Source organism: Mytilus trossulus, chromosome 3, assembly GCF_036588685.1.
Source record: "Mytilus trossulus isolate FHL-02 chromosome 3, PNRI_Mtr1.1.1.hap1, whole genome shotgun sequence".
NCBI classification, from domain to species: Eukaryota; Metazoa; Mollusca; class Bivalvia; order Mytilida; family Mytilidae; genus Mytilus; species Mytilus trossulus.
The window spans coordinates 45,229,124-45,255,230 of record NC_086375.1 but is presented as its reverse complement, the minus strand read 5'-3'; the positions used below and the strand labels follow the sequence as shown (position 1 = coordinate 45,255,230).

General features: G+C 31.6%; 2 protein-coding genes across 5 annotated transcripts in view; both read left to right on the top strand.

Annotated features, from left to right (window-relative positions):
• Positions 1-26,107, top strand: part of LOC134711600 (stimulator of interferon genes protein-like) — a 135,848-nt gene that overhangs the window by 35,191 nt on the left and 74,550 nt on the right. The window lies entirely within an intron of this gene.
• LOC134711599 (uncharacterized) lies at positions 239-26,107 on the top strand. The gene is made up of 12 exons (XM_063572289.1): positions 239-385; positions 2,909-3,238; positions 4,327-4,420; positions 5,431-5,526; positions 6,408-6,679; positions 14,331-14,568; positions 16,429-16,514; positions 18,174-18,630; positions 20,132-20,236; positions 21,851-22,095; positions 23,439-23,628; positions 25,010-26,107. Exons 2-12 carry the CDS (start codon positions 2,915-2,917, stop codon positions 25,081-25,083), a joined length of 2,181 nt encoding a protein of 726 aa, XP_063428359.1. The 5' UTR covers positions 239-385; positions 2,909-2,914; the 3' UTR covers positions 25,084-26,107.

The following is a 26,107-nucleotide window of genomic DNA, read 5'->3' as shown; positions in this document are numbered from 1 at the left end:
AGGACAGGTGCAAACAAGACCTTATATACATAACCATAACTTGATGTGACCCCTTTAGATCCGCCAAAACTGACGATGTGTGTCCGAGTTTAGTCATATTTATTTTGTATTATTATTCAAAAGTTTGACCGCGTACAAACAAAGTTAAAATCAATGATTTATTTTAATAATAGCTTTTAATTGTATTTGGATAACCAATCACAAATGAGTATCACACACACGCCAAAATTATACTTTCGTTTTGGAAAAGGAAGACATCATTGCCGATCATGGTTACTGTAAATACAGATGATATTAGTTTTCTGTTGTAACTCTATGCAGGTTGTCTCATATATATAAACTATTTAGTGAGCATACCGAAGAAGACATATAATTCACCTTTTTGGTAAGTCCAGTATAAAAATATAATTAAGAATTTAAACTCCACTTTCATTTTTAAAGAGAAAGTTGTAGGTTCATTCAATTAGTCACTGACTCACTGACACTGTTTATCTTTTTATGTCAAACAAAAATCGATCTGATCAGAAGTATTTCATACATTTATTGTGTTTTGTGGGCTATGAGAATTTTTAAGAAGATACAATAAGATATATATACTAGGTAAACCCCCAAAAATAGAACTTTCAATACTTTTTTTCATCAAAATATAGTTTATTTTTTCTTTATTTTATTTAAACATTAACAAGAGATTGGTTATCAGCAGATTTTAGTTCATCTATGCTTGCTTCCCGAGATGAAAGGGCCTAAGCTTAATATGGAAAATCCTTTTAAACAGTTAATAGATTCTATTTCTAGATTTTTGCAAGAAGACAAATATACTTTTAAAAGGGTGATTGCTCATTTTGAGATTATGATTACATCAGTTCTATAAACACAATGGGGTGGCTTAAATGGATTAGTGTAAATTCCAGTTGGGATTATGTACACTAAGGTGTTAAGAGTTGTCTAAAAGCTCACCAAATATAGTCCTATTATATAAGACTTTGGAGTTTCATATCATTTACATTCAATGTTTTTTTATCAAATATTTTTTTTTACTATCAATGTTGAATTTTGGTTTCAACATTGATAATAAAAAGAAAGAAAAAGGATAAAAAAAACGTTTAACGTAAATGATATGTCAAACTCCAAAGTCTTATATTATAGGACTACAGCTAGCAAATACATGGTCGAATGCAAATAATAAACAAATTTTTAATAAAAGTTGAAATAAAGGAGCTACATATATATTTGAAATCTTTCTACAGCTATAAAAGGATTCCTGATAAGAATAAGATTCTAAAAGATTATTTGTCCCCTACTGAGGAAGTCGAAGGGGACTTGGGGTTTGCACTCTGTCTGTCTGTCTGTCTGTCTGTCTGTCTGTCCGTCCGTCCTTCTGTGTCTGTCTGTCTGTCTGTCTGTCTGTCTGTCTGTCTGTCTGTCTGTCTGTCTGTCTGTCTGTCTGTCTGTCTGTCTGTCTGTCCGTCTGTCCGTCTGTCTGTCTGTCTGTCTGTCGGACAATCTGTTTAGCAATTCAGTTTTCTAGACTTTTTTCTTCATGCTTAAATATTTTGATTTGATATTTGGTTTATTGTTTAAACATTACAAGTTACAAGTCAAGTACCATTTTCACAATTTTAGCTTTTCTCCATGTTCGGTTAAAGACCTTTCCCTAGAATTAAATTTTAAATGAACTACTTATAGATTCCTAGATTTCTGTTCAAAAGGAACTAACTCATTTTTTTAAGGAAATTTGTAAAAGACATTGGATTTTTCCCCCTTTTCTTTAGTAAATTGTTTGCAGAATTTAGTGAAAGGTGTGTTTGTTATTTTATGTAGAGGGTGTTAAAGGGGGCTATGAACACGGTAACACGTAAAATAAAAATCGAAAAAACATTGCACGGAAAATGTTTATTGTGAAAAGCATAACACGAGAAATTAAATTGTTTATATTTAGAAAAATAGTACTAGAAGTTATTACTCAGTCGTTCTTGGAGATCAATCAGTCATTATTAATTGACATGAAGATCTTGTGATCAACTCTTAGTGTAGATAGACTAATATAAGCACTTGATGCTTGTTCCTGAATCCTAATTGTGAATGTGTTCATAAAATATACTTGTAGTATCCGTAATAAAATATTGTTTACATCAACTGAAAGCGACCCCTATTTTTTTCAGATTCTTTCATCTGAAGATTGTTTGTTACTTTCAATTTATTTATCTGAATTGTTGCACTCCCTATTCTAAGAATGAAAGAAATTTCTAGAAAGAAGTTTGAATAAAAATGATCAGGAGTTGTCTCCCATGCATAGGTGTAGGTCTGTAAATTGAATATCAGAAAACATATTTTATCCAAAATAGTTTATAAATTGTTTACATGAATAACAGCTATTTCAGTGCTATTGTGCTATTTCGTAGTGGTCAGATTTATTGGTAGAACTTTGGAAAAAAAAACAACTGACAATTAACTCTGGTCAATTTAGAGTCAATTTGGGGTAGTCTTACTCACGGCACACCTGCAAGGTGTAGGATTCAAATTCACAACCTCAGTGCTTATAGGCTAAGGGATACAGTATTTTGTATTTATTTTAATATTTTAGAATAGGTTTCTATAAAATTTGATTTTTAGGCAGCAACCATTTAATATTCTGGAGGGGCTATGGAGTTTTTATTTCACTCTAAGCTTCCACTATATGTAATGCTGAAATTGAAAGAAAATTTTTTTTTTCAACTTGTGGTAAAAAAGAAGAATGTGTTACGCCGAAGGTGAAAAAAAAGTTTGTCTTGAAAAAGTTTCTATACCCCCCCCCCCCCGGAAATCAAATGGTTGCTGCCATAGATTAATTGTGAAAGGGCAACAGGTATTTAGTTGTATCTGTTGTTTATGCAAGTCATAGATTATCTTTAAAATCTTTTTTTTTCAGTTGACAATGTCTGAAGATAGCGTAAAAGTTTTTATCTCACACAGTAATTGTGCTGAGGATCATGATATCATAACTTCTATAGTGATTCCTAGTTTAGAGTGTATTGATGGTATACAGGTTGTACAGCAGGAAAGTTTAATGCCAGGTCAACTGTTTCTACCTGAAATAACAAAAACCATGAATGACACCGATAAAGCTTTAATGTTCATAACAAAAAATTCCCTCAAAAGCAACTGGTGTACTTTTGAACTGCTAATCTGGATGGAAAAAATCCAGAAAACTAACCGAATGTCCATAGTGCTTTTGCTGTATGATGTGAGTGAAGATGAGGTAATAATTCTTAATTAGTTCATCAACTCAAAATTTAGTATTAAAACCTTTGACCACAACACTTAGGCTAGTACTACATTAAAACAAAAACAGAAAAGAGAAGAAGATGATAAAAGAATGCATGTAATTTAAATGAACATCAACTCAAACTCCAATTCTCTAGGACACTGATTTACAAAGACATACTTTTAAGATAACACTAATAATGACTGAATATGAAAGCTTCACAACAGAGAAAAACATATTTTGACTCTAAACTTTGACCTTTTATCCTGAAGTCCTTCTTCTTTTATCTTCCCCTTATGATTTATAATCCAACAAAAATACAGAAAGTAATCAACTAAGGTACAACGAATTGCACCTCCATTTATTTTTGTGGGAATCAATTATGGTGGATAAAGAACAAAAAGCCATTGTGTGGGACAACATAATTTATCAATGGATTGATGGTTTAAATTTTTTTTTAAAGTTGCACATACATGAATAAACGGATTTCTCTTTGACCAATAATAAAACAAATCAAAAAAAATATTTATTTTAATGTTTTGAAATGAAACTCAAGTTTATTGACTTGAAATTAATTTTTTTCCTAAAAATTCTTTATAGTACATGTAACAACAGCCCCAACAAATCCCAAAATTTCCCATCGTTTTGTGGTATATAACCACTAATTCAGCCTGCATATTTCACATAAACTAGTTTATGAATAGCTATTACTTTCAAAATGTGTAAAATATTTTGGTAATTTTGTTATGAATTGAAATCTTAAGAATATTTGGGTAACTGTTGAGCTCTTAATTTAAAAATAACAGTGAGGTTTTTATTTATGTGAAGCAGGCGAAAAGGTAAGGCAAATACACATAACTGTATGCAGATTTCACTGAAATTACAATAACTTATCTCTCATTTTTGTCCTTTATTAAAAAATCACAATATTAAATGCACACAAAAATGTCTGAATTTATAGTAGTAACAAATCACACAAACCTGCTTTTACTTATGATCACTTATAAGAGAAGACGTCATGTTCAAATTACTGTTGGAACCAGATCATTGCATCACGTAAAAAATCTGAATTGAATTTTCAGATTCCTCATATTGCCGTGCTTCAAGAGGCACCAAAGATATACTTTACACACGATGAAAATGATTGGAAAGCTGCAGCTGAAAAGGGAATCAAAGGTTTGTTTTGTTTGAATTGAAAATTTCAATAGGTTATGATTTTATTTAAATTGTATTTTATGATAAAGTAAAACCTCTGCATGACATCATATATACGACGTCCCATTTGGCTTACCATGCAAAACTAAACTTAAAGTCTCAGCAATAAGACTAAAATATAATGACCCCATGAGGCAAATACAGATAATGATCTATAATTCATTTGATGTATGTTTCATTATAATACTTTATTTTGATTGGCTTACTGCATATCAAAGCGGTTATTATTGGGGTGTAAAAGCGTTGAGCGTGCGCACATTTTTAATATGAAGCGCTTCCGCGCTTCATACAAAATGTACTTTGTTCAACGCTTTTACACCCCAATAAATTTACAAAAAGAAGTATTCAATTCTTAAGTAAATTTTATTTAGAGACTATAACATGTATAAATAAGTCATCAATTTGTTAATGTTTGTCACTTAGTGAGTATAGGTTAGTCAGAGACAGCCATAAACAGTATGCATTTGTGCAAACCTATTTGCTTTGCCATAACTAAACACTTTGATATCTTTAAGCTAGAAATCTAGCCTTTTTGGCCACATTGAACCTACTCATTTATGATAAGATCATTTTAAGGGGTCAAACACTAATGGTAAGTCAATGATATTTGTCTGCAGTTGTGTTAGCATATGCACGTCCTGTTTCTCCTTAAATTTTCAATTCTTTTATCTTTAAAAAGCAAAGATGCAAGACCACTTTTTTCAATCATAATTTTACTTCTATAAAGCTAATGTCTTTCTTTATATTTATATCAACAATTTGGAACATTGTAATTTAGAAACTTACCAGTAAAGAGCCTTAAATACTGTAATTTTTTAAGGCATTTGGAAATTTTGGCACTATTTTATGGAGCTTTTTACACTTTTTTGTGGTTCTTAGATATGATTGGGAATAGGCAGTCAGTTAATTGTTAACCTGGAACCATTTATTTGTGACTTTTGCATACTGTTTTTTTTTCTTTCATATTACAGAGAATAAATTCATTATGAATGTTATGCCAGCTGGCAATGTGGCTCATGGTTTAGTGTGGTCACATTATTCTGGATATTTGCAGTACGTTTTGCCAGGTCAGTAGAATAAAAAGGATTTAGAACAGATCATGCAATAATGGACGGATGTTTCAGAATGTTAAAATTTTAAACTTTCAACAATGGATTGCCGTAATTCTTAATTCAAAATATCTACCTTTCAACACTTCAAAAACAGCTTAAACAATTATTTGTAAAAAAAAGTTCACTTTAAGTTTTAGTATATATGGTTAATATGCAACACATTAAAAATGTGTCTACGCTTGTTGTTCGGTGTGAGCCAAGACTCCGTGTTGGAGGCCGTACTTTAACCTATAATAGTTTACTTTTTAAATTGTTATTTGGATGGAGAGTTGTCTCATTGGCACTCACACCACATCTTCCTATATCTATAAACTAAATATGTATATCTTTGCACTCAGGCAAATAAGTCTTTGATGAAAGCTATAAGGACTATATTCTAATTGGCATTTTTATACGTAGGCATGCAAATCAAATTTCTTGGTAGAGGGGTCTAAATACAGCGCAAGCAACATTTTTTAAAAGACCAAAATGCATTTGACAAGCAGGTCAAACAACTGGTGTTCTTAAACTCTGCTGTCTGCTATTGGCGATTAAAAATAAACGAATCAACAGATGTTACACAATGGATCTTAAATATCAATTTAATACCAAACAGAAACATAACACTTGCAGAAAAGATATTATGCAGCACAAAAAAGGTGCAAAATTAGTACATCATATCTGGATTTCAATAATTAATGTCTCTTCAGTGATGTTAGGAATCGAATTGGTATTTGAAAGGCAATATATAATGTACCAATGTAATGTATCAATTTAGGACAGACTCTTAAATTTTGAAGAGTTGAAATAGGATGAACAGATCATATAAACCTATAATTATATTATTTGTTTTGTAGCCAGAACAAATAATGATTCCAAACAATGCCATCCAGGGTTAGAGAAGCTGATAACAGAATCAGAATGGTACAAAAGTCTACCAGAGAGTGGCAAGAAGAATATGTCTTTAAAATTGTACGAAATGGTACCAAGTAGTTGTTCTTGTGTGCCTGATTTGCCTAAGAAAGATACTAAGATAAAATTAGAACATACTTACACCATTTATTATTATCGAGCAGGAAATAAAAGAAAGGCAGATATACATATTTTCAGTATTAAAGATGGTGATCAGGTAGGTGACAAAGTATTGATGACCAATATACAAATTCATTTGTTTTAAAAACGTTCTTTTCTAATTACTTTCTGCAATAGCCAGTTTTGCTTTTCAAAATTCCACTGGGTTATAAAATACCACCCTTTTTATGCCACCTGTGATGGAGGGGCATTACGCTTTAATCTTGCATTTCTGTCTGTTCCTCCCAAAATAAGTTTATGTTCTCTAGTGTTAGTTTCACCTACCACATGTTATTACTGTGGTATTAGCTACGTTGTATAATCTTTTAATCAATTTCAACAGTATTAAAGTTTTTAACTGTGTGGGTTTTTTACCTTGTATTTTTATTTTGGATATTGGGTCTCATTTTTAAATTTGACTGCATTAAGGTCAAAAGGGTCAAAATTATTCTTGGTTGTGTTATTGTGGCTGTATGATATGCTGAATCGTATTGTGCATTTATATTTTCTATGTTAGGTCCTGTTTGCAAATTAGTCCATATTAAGGTTTAAGGGGTCCAACATTTAACTTTGTTTGATTTCAACTAAAATCAAATATTTGGTGTTTTTTATATGCTGAATCTAACCATGTTGTTATATTTGAATATCAGATCATACTAGGTAAATTAAATGTCCCATTTCAAATTTTAAAGATCTTTGACCACATCAATTTTGTGTCAGAAACCTATATTTAATTATGTCAAAAACTTGATCACAATCCAAATTCAGACAGTACCAAGCTTGAAATTTAATCCAAAAATTTTCCCAATTGTTTATTGTTTAACCTTTAAGGTCATATGAGGCTGCATTTGGCAACACAGTTTATTGTAAAAAAGAATTTATATGTATGAACTTATAATGCTTTGCATAGGCAGAAGCCCATTTTGTCTGGTATAGAACCAGGAATAATTGGCAAATAAATAAATTCATCATAGATACCAGCACGCGTATTTCGTCTAAAAAAGACTCATCAGTGACGCTTGAATCCAAAAAAGTTAAAAAGCCAAAGGGAAACAATCTATGTTTGATGTGTGTAGTTAGCAAATGGAATATTTGCCTTATAATTTTTAGCTCACCTAAAAGGCCAAGTGAGCTTTTCTCATCACTTGGCGTCCGTCGTCGTAGTCCGTCGTCGTTAAATTTTACAAAAATCTTCTCCTCTGAAACTACCAGGCCAAATTTTACCAAACTTGGCCACACTAATCATTAGGGTAACTTATTTAAAAAATGTGTCCCGTGATCAGGTCAACCAACCAAGATGGCCACCATGGCTATAATTAGAACATAGGGGTAAAATGCAGTTTTTGGCTTATAACTCAAAAAACCAAAGCATTTAGAGCAAATCTAACATGTAGTAAAATTGTTAATCAGTTCCAGATCTGTCTACCCTTAAATTTTCAGATGAATCGGACAACCTGTTGTTGGGTTGCTGCCCCTGAATTGGTAATTTTATGGAAATTTTACTGTTTTTGGTTATTATCTTGAATATTATTATAGATAGAGATAAACTGTAAACAGCAATAATGTTCAGCAAAGTAAGATTTACAACAAATAAGTGAACATTACCGAAATGATCAGTTGACCATTTTAGTAGTAATGGCCTTTAAGTCAATTTTTAACCATTTTTCGTAAATTTTAGTTTTCTTTTACAAAAATCTTCTCCTCTGAAACAACCGGGCCAAATTAATCCAAACTTAGCCACAATCTTCATTGGGGTATCCTGTTTAAAACATGTGTTTGGTGACCTGGTCAACCAACCAAGATGGCCGCCATGGCTAAAAATAGAACATAGGGGTAAAATGCAGTTTTTGGCTTATAACTCTAAAACCAAAGCATTTAGAGCAAATCTGACGTGGGGTAAAATTGTTTATCAGGTCAAGATATATCTGCTCTGAAATTTTCAGATGAATTGGATAACTTGTTGTTGGGTTGCTACCCCTGAATTGGTAATTTCAAGGAAATTTGTTTTGGGTTATCTTGAATATTATTATAGATAGAGATAAACTGTAAACAGCAATAATGTTCAGCAAAGTAAGATTTACAAATAAGTCAACATGACCAAAATGGCCAATTGACCCCATGAGGAGTTATTGTTCTTTAAATTCAATTTTCATAAATTTGTAAATTTTTACTAACATTTTCCACTAAAACTACTGGGTCAAGTTATATATATAGATATATATATATAGTTGTATATAGATAGAGATAATTGTAAGCAGCAAGAATGTTCAGTAAAGTAAGATTTACAAACACATCACCATCACCAACACACGATTTTGTCATGAATCCGTCTGCTTCCTTTGTTTAATATTCGCATAGACCAAGGTGAGCGACACAGGCTCTTTAGAGCCTCTAGGTTTTTTTTTTTATTAATAAGCTTATTAGTTTTGTCATCCTTTTCTCATCTTGCATTTCCTTATCAAGGTTATCACCAAACAAAATTCTGTCATCTGTGTTTCCTTAAATGAAATATCAAATATGGGTTGAAAACTGAATAAATATTTTTTTTTCTTCCTTTCTATAAAAAAGACATTTTTTATAATATAATAACTGGGCCATCATTATATCAAAAACTTTGTGTTATTCATTTATATTTCTTGATCTAATGCTGCATTATTATGCATTCATTTTTTATAAGGTATGTATTATACTTCAATGCCCGAAGTTGAAATTATTCTGTATTGGTGCTGGTTAGTTCATTTATGTTAAAATGATGGCCATATTTGCAAAACAAAACTTTGGACTTTCTAAGTAAACTCAGCAAGTTGAGTACATGATGTAGATCTGCCCAAGTAGTTTTAGGAAAATTAAATGCAATTAACCAATTTACTGTTTATATTTTTTGAAAGAATTTACAGCCTAAACTTTAATAAAAAAAAAAGTCAGAACAGAATGATTCTCATACAAAAAAACAAAAATCGTTAAATTTAACAAGTAATGTGTTTTTAGTGACAGAACAGTGTGTTTTTTTTTATTAAATCCTTGGCCCCTAATTTCATGATTCTGATTATTTTTCTTCTTCTTTTATTTCCTGAATTAACTTATGCTACATTTCGAATTCCAAGCTTACATCAAATCAATCATTTATCCAAAATATCTACAAAATATTTTAGACATTGGACATAATAAGGCATTAGAGAACCTTAGATGCAGGGTTAAAATGAAAAGCAAAATACTGTTGAATGCTGTATTGCTCTCTAGACAATAATTCATGGTATTTTGTCCCCATCTATGATAAAATGTCCAGAGTAGGGCAAGAGGAGTAACTTCGATAAGGGCCATATTTGGCCCCGTTTATAAAATTGAAAGGTACAAGATAACATATGCTTTAAATTGACTTGGATAAGATATGTGAGAAAGTAAAATATAACTATATGTGTCACAGTTTTATTCTACAGTGTTGGTCTCTACATCCAAAATAGGATAAAATAAGAGATTTTGACGAAAATTGACCAAATTGGCCGGATTTTAACCAAATTTAGGACCAGGAAACATAGCGTTCAGGCGTCGACAAACTAAATATTTTAGTTAAACATGTAAATAAACTCACCATAGATACCAGGACTAAATTTAGGATACTAGTATACGCCAGACGTGCGTTTCGTCTACAAAAGACTCATCAGTGACGCTTGAATCCAAAAAAAGTTAAAAAGGCCAAATAAAGTACGAAGTTAAAGAGCATTGAGAACCAAAATTCCTAAAAGTTTTGTCAAAAACAGCTATGGTAATCTATGCCTGAGGTAGAAAATCCTTAGTATTTCAAAAAATTCTAAAATTTGTAAACAGTAAATTAAAATGTCATTGCAAACATTGTGTTCAAAGATAAATTTTTTCGACGTATGCGCTCTATGATTCCTGTCCAATAATCAATGTAAAATTTATCAATTTTCATTGATTTTTCATGGAAAATACAAATTAGTACTGTTTGTGACGTCATCAGTAAAACGCAGCACAATGTAGAAAAGTAAAAGCATAACAATACGAGTCCGATGTCAGAAGATGTAACAAAAGAAAATAAAAAAAATGACCATTATACGTAAATAACAAAAGACTACTAGCAGTTAACTGACATGCCAGCTCCAGACCTCAATTAAACTGATTGAAAAAATATGTCTTCATCATATGAATATCAGACACAATCCTTCCAGTTAGGGGTTAAGTATCATTCTATCATAAAATATATGAGAAGAACATAATCCGTGTCATGCCAACCACTGTTTTTTTTTTTTTTTTTTTTTTTTTTTTATAAATGTGTTTTGTTCTGATGCAAAGACCCTATAAGTGAAACAATATTAAAGCCAAAATATGCAATCTTTAATGACCTGACAACAGTATTGTAACTATATCCCTTCTTAATAAGTCTGTTTAAAGATTTTGTAAGATTTCGAGGTGAATACTAACATTATTGTGCTTTGCAAAGAATATTACAATAAAAGATTGGATGTGAAATACCTGAACGTATAAGATGTCTGCATGTTGAGTTATATTTACCAATTATTTCCTTATACCGATGATAAAATCTAGTAAACATTTTGACTAGTTTGTGATATCAAAAGCACTTAATTATAATTTTCAGTAATGCACAAATTTCTCTCGCTAAAATGTAATACGTCGTTACATACACGAGCGAATCGTACAAGGTGAGATATATAAGATGGTGAAAAGGAAAAGTCACCATCTAAAAAATGAACAATTAACGATAGGAAATGAAAAAATCATCTCTTTCTTCATACATTTTTATATTAACCTTCCCGTTAATGATATATATATATATATATCTAGATCGAGGAAAGGTCAGTGGTCATTGTTAGTATTAGCTTTATTTAAAGTAAGTTCAATAGTATAAATTTCTTTAGTATACATACTGAAGTCATCTTTATTGAGAGCCAATATATTATCCAAATATCTAAAAGTATTGTTAAATTTTTGTATCAAATGTTGTTCCGATGGGTCTTATAGTTTTAGTCATAAATTGTAACTCATAACAATACAAAAACAGGTCTGCAATAAGGGGTGCACAGTTTGTCCCCATTGGAATTCCAATAATTTGACGATTTGCGGAATCTCCAAAGCGAACAAAAATGTCATCAAGTAAAAACTCAAGCGCAGATATAGTATCAAAGCATGTCCAATTGACATAGTTCTTTTGTTTATTGCTACTAAAAAATGACATAAAAGAGTTTGAACATATGTACTCGCATTCTGACTTTTTAAATGCCCTGTTAATTAGGGATGTGATTTTTTTCTTTATAAGAATAGGAGGCAACGTGGTATATAGGGTAGAAAAATCAAAACTTTGAAAGATTCAAAATCACCAATATATGCATGCAATTTATCAAGTACTTCAAACGAGTTTTAGACTCTCCAAAAGTAATTAATTTTCACTATTTTCAACAGCCTTATTTGAATAATTTATTATCAGGTTGATTAAGTCTTGATGTCATGAACCCAGATGAATTATACGTATAGCTTACAGATCCAAAGGATGTCACCATCTGAATGGGTACACCATATTATAATGTCACTAATTTACCAGAGATGTGATAAACTGAAATATTGTTCTGGACATATTTAACATTGTCTTTAAAATTTTGTTCAGTGGACCATATTCAATGGGAACATTATTCTATTTTAAAAACATTTTTTTTTATACTCAGCAGTAGTTATGGGAGAATGCCCTCCTGACTAGCTATTTTAATTAAGAAAAGGTTGTTGTTTGTATTTTATGCGCGTGCCAAAGTAGAAGGGGCATTAAGTTTAATTTTGTATATAAGTTTATACCACAGTCATTCTGCACATCTGTACATGTATGTCCAGAATTTGGTCTCCATTCTCCCACTTAATTTTGTCTCAACTAAATATTATAGAACTTATGAACAATGCTTATCACCACAAAACACAGATCTTTTATTTTCAATTTTGTTAGCATTGCTTTTCTCATTCTAGAGTTATGACACTTTACAAATGGAAAAATTGCTGAATTGTTTGTTTCTGTTTTCTAACTTTAGTTTGTATCAACCAAATGTTAGGATAGAATCAAATGTACCAGGTCAATAATTTGATACGCCAGACGTGCGTCTCGTCTGCATAAGACTCATCAGTGACATATTGAGATAGAAAGCCATACAAGTAATAAGTTGAAGAGCTTAAAACCCATTATTCTAAGAAATTGTACAGAAAAACTTCACGGAAATCTATGATAGGGATAAAAAAAAAAAAAAAGATTCTTAGTATTTCGAATAGTTCATACTTTTGCAAACTGTAAATTTATAAAAATGACCATATTATTGATGCTCATGTAATCACCACTTATACGCAATGCTCATTACCACAAAACACAGATCAAGTTGAATTTTGGTATTCTGTCACTTTTACTATTATTTTAGAGTTATATGCTCCTTTACCATTTTACAGCGGATGACCGTAAGGGCATCTCAGTTTATTGCTATCGCCCAGATTTTTATCATGTAATATTCTTTTTGGGTTTTTAACTGATCTACCAAATAAATCTCCACCAGCAGTGTAGTTTTTTATGTTGTGTCATATGAACTATTGTTTGTCTGTCTGTCTGTTTGTTTGTTTTTTTCATTTTAGCCATGGTGTTGTCAGTTTATTTTCGATTTATGAGTTTGACTGTCCCTCTGATATCTTTCGTCCCTCTTTTACAAATGGAAAAATTGCTGAGTTTTTATACTTTGTTAGTTTTGTTTTTATCTATCTCTTTTATTTTTTGTGTTTTCACCAGCTATTAATATACATATTTTTACATTTATATATATAACCTTTATATTTTTGCATAAAATTCTCATTGGAAGATCACTTCTGTGCACTTTATATATAAACAGGGGCAAATGACTATCATTTTTATAGAAAATGACCGTGAGGGCACATCAACGTATTGCTATCGCCTAGATTTCCCTTATGTAGTATTGGTTTTGGGGTTTTTAACCGATCTATAAACATGACGAATACGTAAAAATCAACAAGTGCAAGCTAAGATTCCTTATCGCTTGATATAAATTCATTTTCTTCAATGAATACTTATCAAATACTTTTTTAAAGAAGATAAATTAATAATATATTAAAAAGTTTTGTTATATGAATATACATATAAGTGAAAAATCATTCATATCTGTGCACTCGCATCGCACAAGAATGTCTCATTAACGTTTGCAATCGTAAGGAATGATATCTCTGCATGAATGATTAAACATTTTTTGCATGAAAATATGAATGCCTACTCTAATCCATTCTATTAGAATAATCGAATTATTACAGAAGAGTGACTTGTCCACCATGTACTTTCACTGCACTATTATTAATATAGTAGAATAGAATGATATTCAAATGCATGATAATTATATTCATGTAAGTGTAATATACAAGTGTTAATATATAACAATAAACCAGAGTATACTGATTTGTATCACTACAATATCATAGTCATTAAGGATAAATTCCCTGTCATTAATTTATCATCCACACACGAACCTGTCCAAGAAAAAAATTATATATATCTGTACATTTATGTCATTTTCAGATATATAAATGTGATTTTTTTCTATGACAAGTGCTTGTCGGACCAACCACAAGAACTTGCGATCATTCCGTGTTCAGTAAGTCAGTCCTTTGATTTTTCAGATGTTACCATATATTTTTATTTTTTTCAGACATATTACTGTACCTGTGAATACCCTTATGTCTTGAATACTATGAAAAACATGGAAGAGAATCATTTGGCATCTTTTGAACTGCCAAGTCATCGTCACCTGGAAGGAGAACGAGCCTCTACATCTTTTACATCTGATGACAAGAAGCTACAGCTAGCTAGATTCTATTATACCCTTAACTCAGTATTGAATCATTTCAACGATTGCAGAGACAAGGCTAGAATCTTACTATATAATGGTAAACAGTTTTTAGTGAAAGATAGATATACATGTAACGTGTTGAGCATACAATTCAACTCCATCCCTTCTTTTGAAATGTAGCAATTCATTATAATTGAAAACACTCTGTTTCACCAAATTTTTCAATTAACTGTTTATTGATAGTTTTCCATTTTTCAGACGTTTAAGGAATAAAAGATAATGACGCATTTACTATCTTAAGAGTTCAAAAGTGATAAACAGCATACATATTCAAGCTTTTATTTTTATGTCCCCACCGTAGCGGAGGAGGCATAAAGTTTCACTCTTGTCTGTCTATACGTCCATCTGTTCGGTTGTTAGTACAAACTTGCCTTGCCTCAACCAATGTTATAAAACTTATACACAAAACACAGATAAACACAAATAAATCTTTTCTCTAATTTAAGTTTGCCTCAAGCCCTTTACACAATGCTTATTACCACAAAGCAAAGATCAAGTTAGAATTTTGGTGACATATGACTTACTAGTCTAGGAGAGCCTTGGTGTAGTGGTAAATGAATTCATCACTGACACCGGGCGCCAGGAATGAAATTTTATAATAACGCCAGACGTGCATTTCGTCTATAAAAGACTTATCAGTGACACTCTAATCAAATAATGTGACAAGGGTAAAGAAAGCATGAAGTTAAAAAGCATTGAGGACCAAACATTCCTAAAATGTTTGTCAAGTACAGCTAAGGTTATTTATTTCTAAGGTAAAAAAGCCGAAGTATTTAAAAAATTCAAAGTTTTGTTAACAGTTATTTATAATTATGAACATATCAATGATAACATAAGTTAAAACAGCAGTGTTGACTACTGGGATGGTGATACCCTCGGGGAAATAAACCTTCACCAGCAGTGGCATCGACCCATTTGTTGTAAATAAACTCATCATATATACCAGGAATGACATTCTATAATTACGCCAGACGCACATTTCGCATGTAATAGACTCAACAGTGACGCTGGAATCAAATAATGTTTAGAGGCCAATGAAAGTTGTAGAGCATTGAGGACCAAATATTCCTAAAAGTTTTGCCAAATACAGCTAAGGTAATCTATTCCTGAGGTACAAAAGGTTTAGTATTTAAAAAATACAAAGTTTTGTTAACAGTTAAGCGCATCAGACTACTAACATAAAGGTTCCTGGTTCGATCCTCGCTTCGGGGAGGAAATTTCAGAGATTGAATTTTAGTCTCTCCCTTTACACCATTTACAATATGATATTGAGAAAGGATAAAAGTCAGTCGAAAGGGGACGATAAATGACTGACCCGTATTAAGTGATACCCGCATCTCTTGCACGTAAACGACACCCTTATAGATTTTTAAAAAGATCAACCTATTGTTGCTACAAGGCAACACTCGCACCCGCAAAGTAGAGAGTGTTTAATATAAGTTGCAATAACTTGTTTTCTAATCCACTGTAAATAAATATGTTTCAAACTACTGTTCTCGAGTTATGCCTCTTTGTAAATGGAAAAATTGCTGGATTTTTGTTTCTGTTCTGATACTTCAGTTTACCGTAAATAAATGTTAAGAAACTTCTATGCAATGCTTGTTATGACAAGTTTGAATTTTGGAAGCTCCACTTTTACTGTTTTAGAGTTGTGTTGAATCCTTTACAAATGGAAAAATTGCAAATTGTTTTTGTTATTGTTCTCTTACTTAAGTTTGCCTCAAGCAAAGGTTATTAAAATTATACATATTGCTTATTAACAGAAAACACAAAATATAAAGTTTAACTTACAGTGGTGTCACTTGTGTCGTTATTGAGTAAAGTCTCTTCATAAGCTTTATATAATTTTATTCAGCGTCCCATGGAGACATTCCTCATTCATTTTTTAATTTTTTAGATGAGGAGTCAGGGCCGAAAATTTCAGACGTATTGTTGAAAGCAGTTAAAGAAGATCTTAACCTTATAGAAAGTCTACCCCCAAAGGTATGAATTTTAAAAAAAACACATTCATGTTCAAGTGTAAAAGAATCATAACAAATAATTTACATGAATGTCAAAAGACAAGCAATGTTATTATTAATTTTGTTTACAATGAAAGTTGAAGTAAGCCTTAAATGATTGTGTTAGTAAAAACCTGCATTCATCAGATCAGCATGATCAAGATATCTTTAGCATTGATATGAGTGAAATGTTTTATTTATGTAACCCACTCTTACACATTCCCTCATCATTTGTCAATGACAATTTTAAAAACATTAACAAAGGCCACTATTATTGGACAGAAAAGTTTAGATTGAAATAATTAGTCTTCAAGGAAAATATTAAGAAGGATTTCCAATCAATAAAAGATTACAGCAAACACAGCCCACAATGCACAACGTCAATGTACACGTGTTATTGATATCATGTTTAACAAAAGTTTGAAATTCAGTACCCAATTAAGAACTCACTTTTATACACAATTTGAATGTCATCATTTCTATGAACAAAGAACTTACTTTTAGAATCTGTAAACAAAATGTGAATTGTTTTATACCTATAAAACACAAGTGATTGGGGGATGATCCACCTTTTTCTTCATGCATTTTCTTATTACCCCGACATAACAGAGGTGGCATTTAGTTGTATCCTTGTTTGTTCGTACTTCCTTACATCCATATATGTCTGTATGTCCCAAAATTAGTTTCAGTGCTCTAATGTTTAAGTTTTCCTCAACTAAATGTTATGAAACTATTATACACAATGCTTATTTTTACGAATCACAGATCTACTTTAAATTTTGTTGGCTTCACTTTTACCTTTCTATAGTTATGTCGCTTTACAATTGAAAAAATGATGAATTTTTTGTTTCATTTCTCTAAATTAATTTCGCCTGATTAAGTTCGCCTGAACCAAATGTTATTAGTCTTAATTAAACAATGCTTATAACTACAAAATCAATCAATTTTAAATTTTTGTAATATCACTTTTATTGTCCAAGAGTAATACCACATTTCAATTTTTAAAAAATGCTGTATATTTCGTTCACATTCTTTAACTTATTGAAGTCATATGAAACGAATGACTGGTGAAATATAATGTTTACCCAATACTTGAACCAATGCATGTATATATCATAAACTTAGGTTTCTGTGCATGTTTCTTTTACAAATTAATATGGTATTATCGTAAAAAAAAGATACATAGATAAATATTGAGTTTGGGTCACTTTTGCAGTTAAAGAGTTAAGCCCCAGTCCCACTAGTCCACGATCGCACCACACTCACCGTGATCTAAAATAAATTCATATCGTGGTGAGGTCGCGATATGAGCGGCATAGACATGCTAATTTTTGTTGTTTTCACGATGATACTAAGTTCTCATTACGCTTTTACAACGATCAAGCTACGATTTTACCACGTTCTCACCACGCTTATCTAGACTGATTTAGTGTTCTTGCTCATATCAATAATGTTTTACAATATCAGTTTTTATATCCACAGGACAATAAGAATAGAAGTGTAAAGTAAACACTGTCTTGTGATTCATTATTACTCTTTGGATATTAAATTTAGTAGGTTTCGTTGGAACAGGTAAAACATGAATTAAAGTTTCTCCTCAATCCATGAAATTGATGCCCTTAAAAATAAAGTGTTTTTTTAGGATGGAAATTTTCTACCAAAACTTGATGCCCTAGAGTCTCGTGACAGAGATTATGATTTCCAGGTGTATGTTGCCCATTCAACAAAACATGAGGAAGACAGAAAAAAGGCAGAGAAAATCATTTCTTATTTGGAAAAACGTGGTATACGTCAGATACTTACGGATGATATGATTCCGACTCTACCTGGAAATACAGTTATGAGCAGGTTATTAGTAGCTGCTCAGAAATGTCGCTGGTTTGTATTTTTGCTCACAAAGAATTCATTAGATGACCAAATGCTGACATTTGAAATGGTGTCTGCTCTTGGAGATAGTATACTTGAAAGGAAGGTTAGAGTTTTACCAGTTGTTGACCGAAGAGAAGATGTATGCATTCCAGAATCACTGCAGTGGGTGACTTACATTCCATATAACTCTGATAATAGTCATCTGGAGAGTTTATATAATACAGTTAGTGGTAAGATTACATATTGCTTTAATAATATATATATCTATTGTGAACTTTTGTCATCACTCAGCACAAGTCTTCTATCATCAATCATATGTTTATTGACAGTCTTTTTATTGTAATTTTTTTTGTCTACAAAAATCATAAATCTATTCAGAAAAAATCCGGGTTAAAAACTAACACTGAAGGAAACACGTCAAATATAAGAGTAGAACTACGACACAACAGAAACACAACATTAAAATGTAACATCCACAGAAACGAACTATAATATAACAATGGTCATTTTCCGGACTTTGTACAGGACATTTCAATAAAAAAAAATGGTGGGTTGAACCTGTTTTTGTGGCATGCCAAACCTCCCGCTGGTATGGCAATGTTAAATATAACATTAAAATGACAACATTACATGATATGACAATAATAATTTACAAATACAATGGGAGAACATATAGGACAGAGAAACAAACGAATAATAGCTAATAACAGGTGCCAGTTTTAAAATTGAATACGCCATACACACGCCTCGTGAACGCAAGACTATGATATATGATTTTCGCTTAAATGATTAAGATGAAAACAAATATGGTACTACATCAACCAATGACAACCACTGAATTGCAAGCTTTGGATAGGCACATAACTAACGAATGTGACAGAGTTAAACAATTAATCTGATGGATGTGTACTTATTGTTTCCTGATTTATTTATAAATTACACACTAGCTTTGAACTAGCATTCAGTAGCTGCGAGTACTCAAGTATCGTTACTTTGTGTCTATTGTCTTTATGTGAGTTCCTTTTTCTGCTTCTTTCTTATCTTTTGACTTTAACCATTTGCAACTGAATTTTATAGTCTGTTCTTATGCTTTGCTGTTAGAGCACTGTCCAAGATAAGGGGAGGGAGGTTTAGTGATTACCAAATGTTTACTTATGTGAAATCTGCCACATACATTCTTAACGTAGATAAGTATAAACAGATGTGGTATGAGTTCCAATGAGACACCAGATATGGACCTGCATTTCAGTGGTTGTCATTAGTACATGTTTATCATATTTGAGTTTTGTAAATAATATTGTTATTAATAATGTGCTCAGTTTTCTAACTTGAAGTGTTTCACATTTTTTCATTTTTGGCCTTTTTTTAAATGAATGCTTGATGTGGATTTTTCTAATTATAAAAGGCAATGCAGTGACCTATAATTGTTCAAGTCGTATGAACTCTGGTGGTTAGTTGTCTGATTGGCAATTTTAATTGCACTTCATCTCCACATTTTTTAGATCTCAAAATTGTTATCACTTAGCTAATACTATGCCAATGATTTAAGGTCTCCGTTTAAATGGGGCAAATAAACTTTACAATAATTTAACTAGACATTCATGGTTTATAAGATTGTCATATTATACCAAATTAAAATTCTTGAAATCATTATACTGCTTATTAGTGTTAAGCCTATATTTGACTGTTGCTTGTTACATATTATCTTTCCATTTTCTGTACACATTTCAGGTCAGAACATTCCATTGGAAACTGAGTTATTACTTCCAGCTGGTTATGTATCTTATGGGTATGCTTGGGGTTATGTAGCAAATTATCTCAGAAATGTCCTTCCTGGTAAGTGAGCTATTAATTCTGTCTAAATTGATAATGTCATATTCAAGGGAAAGAGTACAGGTATATATCTCCCAATTGATACGATATTCCCGTGCTTGCATTTCCTATCATTATTTTCTTGATAGAGGGTTGCTGCTCACCAGAAAGCTATTAAACCAAGAATTCCAAATGGTGAAAATGAAATCATCCATTCGTAAATTTTACGGACGCCATCACGAGTTGGTTGACCGTTATGGAATAACCGTTTCACAAATGATATCGGATATGTTTCTTACGTCGTAACTACAATGCCCTTCCCTTTCATGAATGTGATCTACTGAATTAGACTACTTATCGGATTTGTTATCACATAAGCAACACGACGGGTGCCACATGTGGAGCAGGATCTGCTTACCCTTTCGGAGTACCTGAGATCACTCCTAGTTTTTGGTGGGGTTCTTCATTTTCTATGTTATGTCATGTGTACTATTGTTTGTCTGTTTGTATTTTTCAGTTTTATTCATGGCGTTGTCAGTTTATTTTTCAATTTATAAGTTTGACTGTCCCTTTGGTATCTTTAGTCCCTCTTTTTTAACAACTGGGTCGATGTCTCTGCTGGTGGACATTTTGTCCCCAAGGACATCATCCGCCCAGTAGCAAAACTACAATTGCATGAATTTACGAAGATCAAACAGGAAACTGGCTCGCACGTCACCAAGTATAAAAAGGTCCAAAACAGACGTAACCATGGACACGGTGTCGTCTGATACGACAGGTGTCGCCTCATCACCAAACATGACAAATATCTCAAACATGACTCATTCAGATCATTGTCCTAGTGACAATTGCAGTATTACACATATACAGCCATGTTCAGTTCTCATTAAAGACATTTTGGATTTTAATGACACAGTTCAACACTTCGAAATTTTCTAAATGTAAGACCAAAGGCTGCAAAACTTGTGAAATTTTAATTACAAATACTGAATTCACTAGCAATTTGATCAAGAAGTCATATTTTACCAGAGGTAACGGTGATTTAATTGTAAATCGATAAATGTCGTCTACGGATTAGAGTGCAACCTTTGCGGATTGGTATACGTCGGTGAAACGAAAGGAAGGCTAAACAAGCATTTGTGCGGTCATAGACCAGACATTAACCTCAATGCTTACGACATTCTATACCAGCATTTTAATCATCCAGATCATTCCATCGTTTCTATGTTTCGTTTCGTTTGTATTATCGAAAAGATATACCATAGCTCTTACAATCCTAATCTTTCAACGACTCAATTTTTGTTTCTTCAATTTTCGCTAATTTTTCTAATTTGTTCAAAAATCTTCTCTTAAACTCTTTGGACACATTAGCCACATTATCAGGTATCTAGTTTAAAAACTGTGTCATATAATCCCGTCTGTCAACCAACATGGTTGACAACATTGCTTAAAAAAAGGTGTAAAATGCAGTTTTTTGGCTTTTATATCTGAAACTAAGCAAAAGTATAATGGTTGCATTATTTCGTGCATCATTTGTAAACAAAAATATCAGGTGAGCGACATAAGCCCTTTGGAGCCTCTGGTTGTTGCTTCTTAAAATAATTATTCTTCACAAATTAAGCTATATTCCTTCTACAGGTGTTCTAGGTGGTATCAGCGCTGCCTTATCAGAAAAGAATGTAAGTCATTACAGATGCCATGAGAAATTATTCATTATCATTCCCAAAAGTTGTCACGCTGGTCAAACATTAAAAGACAAAAAAGAATATCAGGGACGAATTCAGGATTTTACTAGAACTAACTCTGTCAATCAATCTGAGACTGGCACTAGAGGCTACCAATGTAACATATACAAGATTTTAACTGAAGGAACAAATGAAGTAGTAAGTAATTAGCTGTCGAATTCATGTTTACTGATATGAATACAATTCTCATATTAATTTAATAACAATATTAATGTTAAACATGTATCTAAATTATAAAATGTCAAAAACAAACAACTGACAGGGTATGGACTCAATATTATATAGCTTCGTTTCGCATGTATTTTAGTCTAAACCCATATAATCAACCATCGAGAAGACTCTGAAATCATCCAACGGTCACATAACACGATAGAAACATAAACAAAAATATAAAACGATATATGGGTCTCGTGCAAATGGATTGTTCTATGTCTGTTTGATTTTAATTTAAAGGTTGACACAATAAGTTAATTTTCGATTTTACTTGTATAAGAATCAGTCAATCAAATGCTTTTCCTTTGTTTGCTTTTTAATGTTGACATTTTTTCCCTTTAATAGCCTAACATGCATCAATCATGCATAATTCATCTCACGCTAAGGGGTTAAATTAAAGTAACATGAATACGGATTCTATGAGGTAGAATTATTAATTTGCACGTAAATAATCGATGCTTCAAAGCTTTATTTGACCTCAAAAATAGATTTATCTTAGCAGAATTTGGCAAAACATTTAGGAACTTTTGGTCCTCAACTTTGTACTTTACTTGGCCTTTTAAAAAAATTATTTGAGTGTCAATGATGAGTCTTTTGAAGACGAAACGCGCGTTTAGAGCATATACAAAACTTCAATCCTGGTATCTATGATGAGTTAGTTTTGAACTGTACTGGCTGATTATAGCAAATTATTGTTTAATCATTTCACATTCATTACTGATTGAACAAAAACAAATTTATAACTTAAAGTTGTTGTATATCTCGTAGGTAGTGCCCCTTTAAGTGTATGGATCTCTTTGAAATTTTTTCAAAAGGTTCAGTACATCAAAAGGAAGGGTGGGATTGTCTTTGGGGGGTGATGGTTCCAACTGTTTAGGAAAAAGGGGCCAAAAAAAGGCGCCCAAAACCAGCCTTTTTCATGTTAAATTGAAGTGATGTCCACTTAAACGCACCACATTTACAAAGGGGGGTGTAAAGGAAAATTATTGGGCACAATTTATTTTGCTAATTTTGTATATAATCTGAAAACAGATTTACTAAGTATTGCATACTAATACAGTGTATTGAACAAAAGCAAGAAGTCTTCAATTGAATATAAATTCAAATCATATTTTCAATTTCAAGTTCTTTGACTACATTTATTTTGTGTCAGAAATCTTTAATGTGTCAAATACTTTTTTTCACACCTTTATCAAGCTTAAAACTTTTTCAAGATGAGAATATTGAGAGTGTTTTGGTAACCACTTAGTAAGTTTTCTTTCGCACAGGATTTGTTCTTCGTTGGACAATATGCAGCACCAGTAGCATGTTTAAATGAGATGAGAGGGTGGAATATAGCTGGTGTTACGGCTGAATCAATGGCAACAGAAGCCGAGAAGTTTTATGAAATTGTCAAAGATTTAATGAAACAGGCTGTGTCAGATAAAGCACAATTCTGTGAATTTGTCTTTTATGATGGTATGTTTCTTACATTAAATCACTAAACTTTAAGAGAACTTTAGATTTGCATTGCCTCTGTCAGTCGGTCAAAAACAAAATTGGCTTGCCAATCACAGTTTGGTGCTCTGCAATTGTTTCTTTAAAGTTGCAATCTTTTGAATATATATGTTTTATATATATTATATAGTCATAAAAAAGTAATATTGTAAGTTAAAGTTTGTTTTTTTAAGGTTTTTTTGGATTTTTATTACATATAAACAAAAAAATTGGTTGAAAATAGAAGTTTTCTGAGAGACTTATTGAATTCAATATATTTGATTCCCAAATCCAATGAGTTATAGGGTTCTATCTTTGTCTACACATTATTATAATGAGAACATGTCTGCCTTTTAGGAATCACATGCAGACCTAAGACATATATATACGATATTTGACTCTTTACTCGGTTTTGATGTTTGGGTCACTTTTGCAATTATTGCAAGATTGTAACGATATTTGACAGATTCAGAATAGGTGATCAATATAACAATCTAGTTAAAAGATTTAAAAATTTATCATAGATTAATAAGTTAGAAAAGATAAGATAGAAACATGCATTGGCCAATATCTAGGGAACTAGTAAACAATGAATAAAAGTGTTAACTTAAAGATCAAGAAAAACTACTTATTATAAGTCCTAACAAAGTAAGATCTGATGTGAAAATGCTCTTTCGAAATTATTTGTATAATAGTGAAACTTTTTTTTAAACAAATCACTGATGAGATTGAGTATTTTGTTTGGTTTTGGTAGGTGTTTGCTTTTGTGATAATGACAAATTTCTAGTTGATTTAGTCCAACATAGTCACCGAGGTCATCACCAAGCTCCTCCTGTGATGGGATACATACAAGGAAATCTGCATAGTGGGAATAGGATTTCAATAATGATTTTTTTTTAAGATTCAGCTCTCAGCTAAATTTATTGTGTTTCAAAAGATTCGATTCTATCCAGTCTTTGTAAAAAGTGTTGAATTTCTTAAGGCTACGCATTCTCCTCTTTGGAGTTTTCTTTGTGGATAAATGCTTTTTATGAATTACTTACATAATTTATTATCAAGTGCTCTGTGTTGACAGTTTTGATTAATGCAGACTGAGTGTTTTAAATTTGAAATTTTGAATAGGCAAAACGATAATACAAAAGGCCGTTGGAATGAGTTTGGTTTGGCATGAAATTTAGTTTTGCCAGGGTTCTGATTTAACACTTTTCACTGTACTCAAAACAATTTTAAAAAATACACAATTTCATTTGAATGATTATTATGTCATTAAAGGTAAAAATTAAGCTAGGTGACTGTCTTTTTTTTGTTTTGTTTTTTGGAAATTTGGCTTTTTTTAACCTGTTATTGCTTTTATTTTTTTTAGATATTCATAATTCACTGGCAGATATCATGGAGGAGAAGATAAGATTAGCAGAAGTACAAAATGCTCAGTCTTAGACTATGGTTTATGAAAGGTATCATATCAGTTGTATCCACTTGAAACATTAGACATCAAACTTGTGTATAATTTTAAATGTTGTTTTATCTTTATGGCATAATTTTCTGAGGCATGTAGCCATCACAGCATTTGAAACATTATTATTTATATATGAAATTACCATGAAGGTCTGCACGGATCTTCATTGTTATAAACTTCTACTGATTTCTTATTATTTTACTTTCTTTTAAGACAATTCCAGATGATATTTTCAAAACCAAACAGATACAGCAAAATGTCACAAATGAGTCTTTAACACAGTGAAAGATTCCTGCCCAGAGAGGAAGGCTTCAAATTGTAACTTGGATGGAGAGTTGTGACATTGGCACTCATACTACATCCTCTTATACCTATGTGTACTAGTTCTGCGAAATTGGACGTCACACTTAACTCCAAAACATAAAAATGAAAAACAAAAAATTTTAAATACAAGACTAACAAAGGCCAGCACCTGGCTTTAAACATAGGACTTGACTCATGACTGTTTGTATCTGTCACTGGAAATACAATACATATTTCTCACATGTCACATTTTTAAAATGTTCTCATATTGAAAATCGTTCAATTTCTCCGTTCCAGGAAATATCAACATGGTGACACTTTCTGTCTAATTTAGGAATAATCCTCTGAACTTAAACAGTTAGCAAGCCCAAATATTTCAGGCGACTATAATTTGATGGTTTATATGTTTATATAACTGAAGATCATGTATATATTTATGTTGGTTATGTTCCTAAATGTATAAACTGAAATAAAAGATAATTTCTTATATTGCGAATCAAAACTTGACTGTTAACCAAATTAAGCATTTTAGCCTTAATAATGTTTTTTTTTATATTTCGTCTGTTTTAAAGGGTAAAGGTTATACTTTGTCAACTTTTTGGTTGCTGAAATATTTTCAAATCTAGAAAGTGTATAATATCTATAGTAGATTGAAATATAAATGTAGCAGTTTGTTGCTAGCATTTCAATTGATCTGAACTC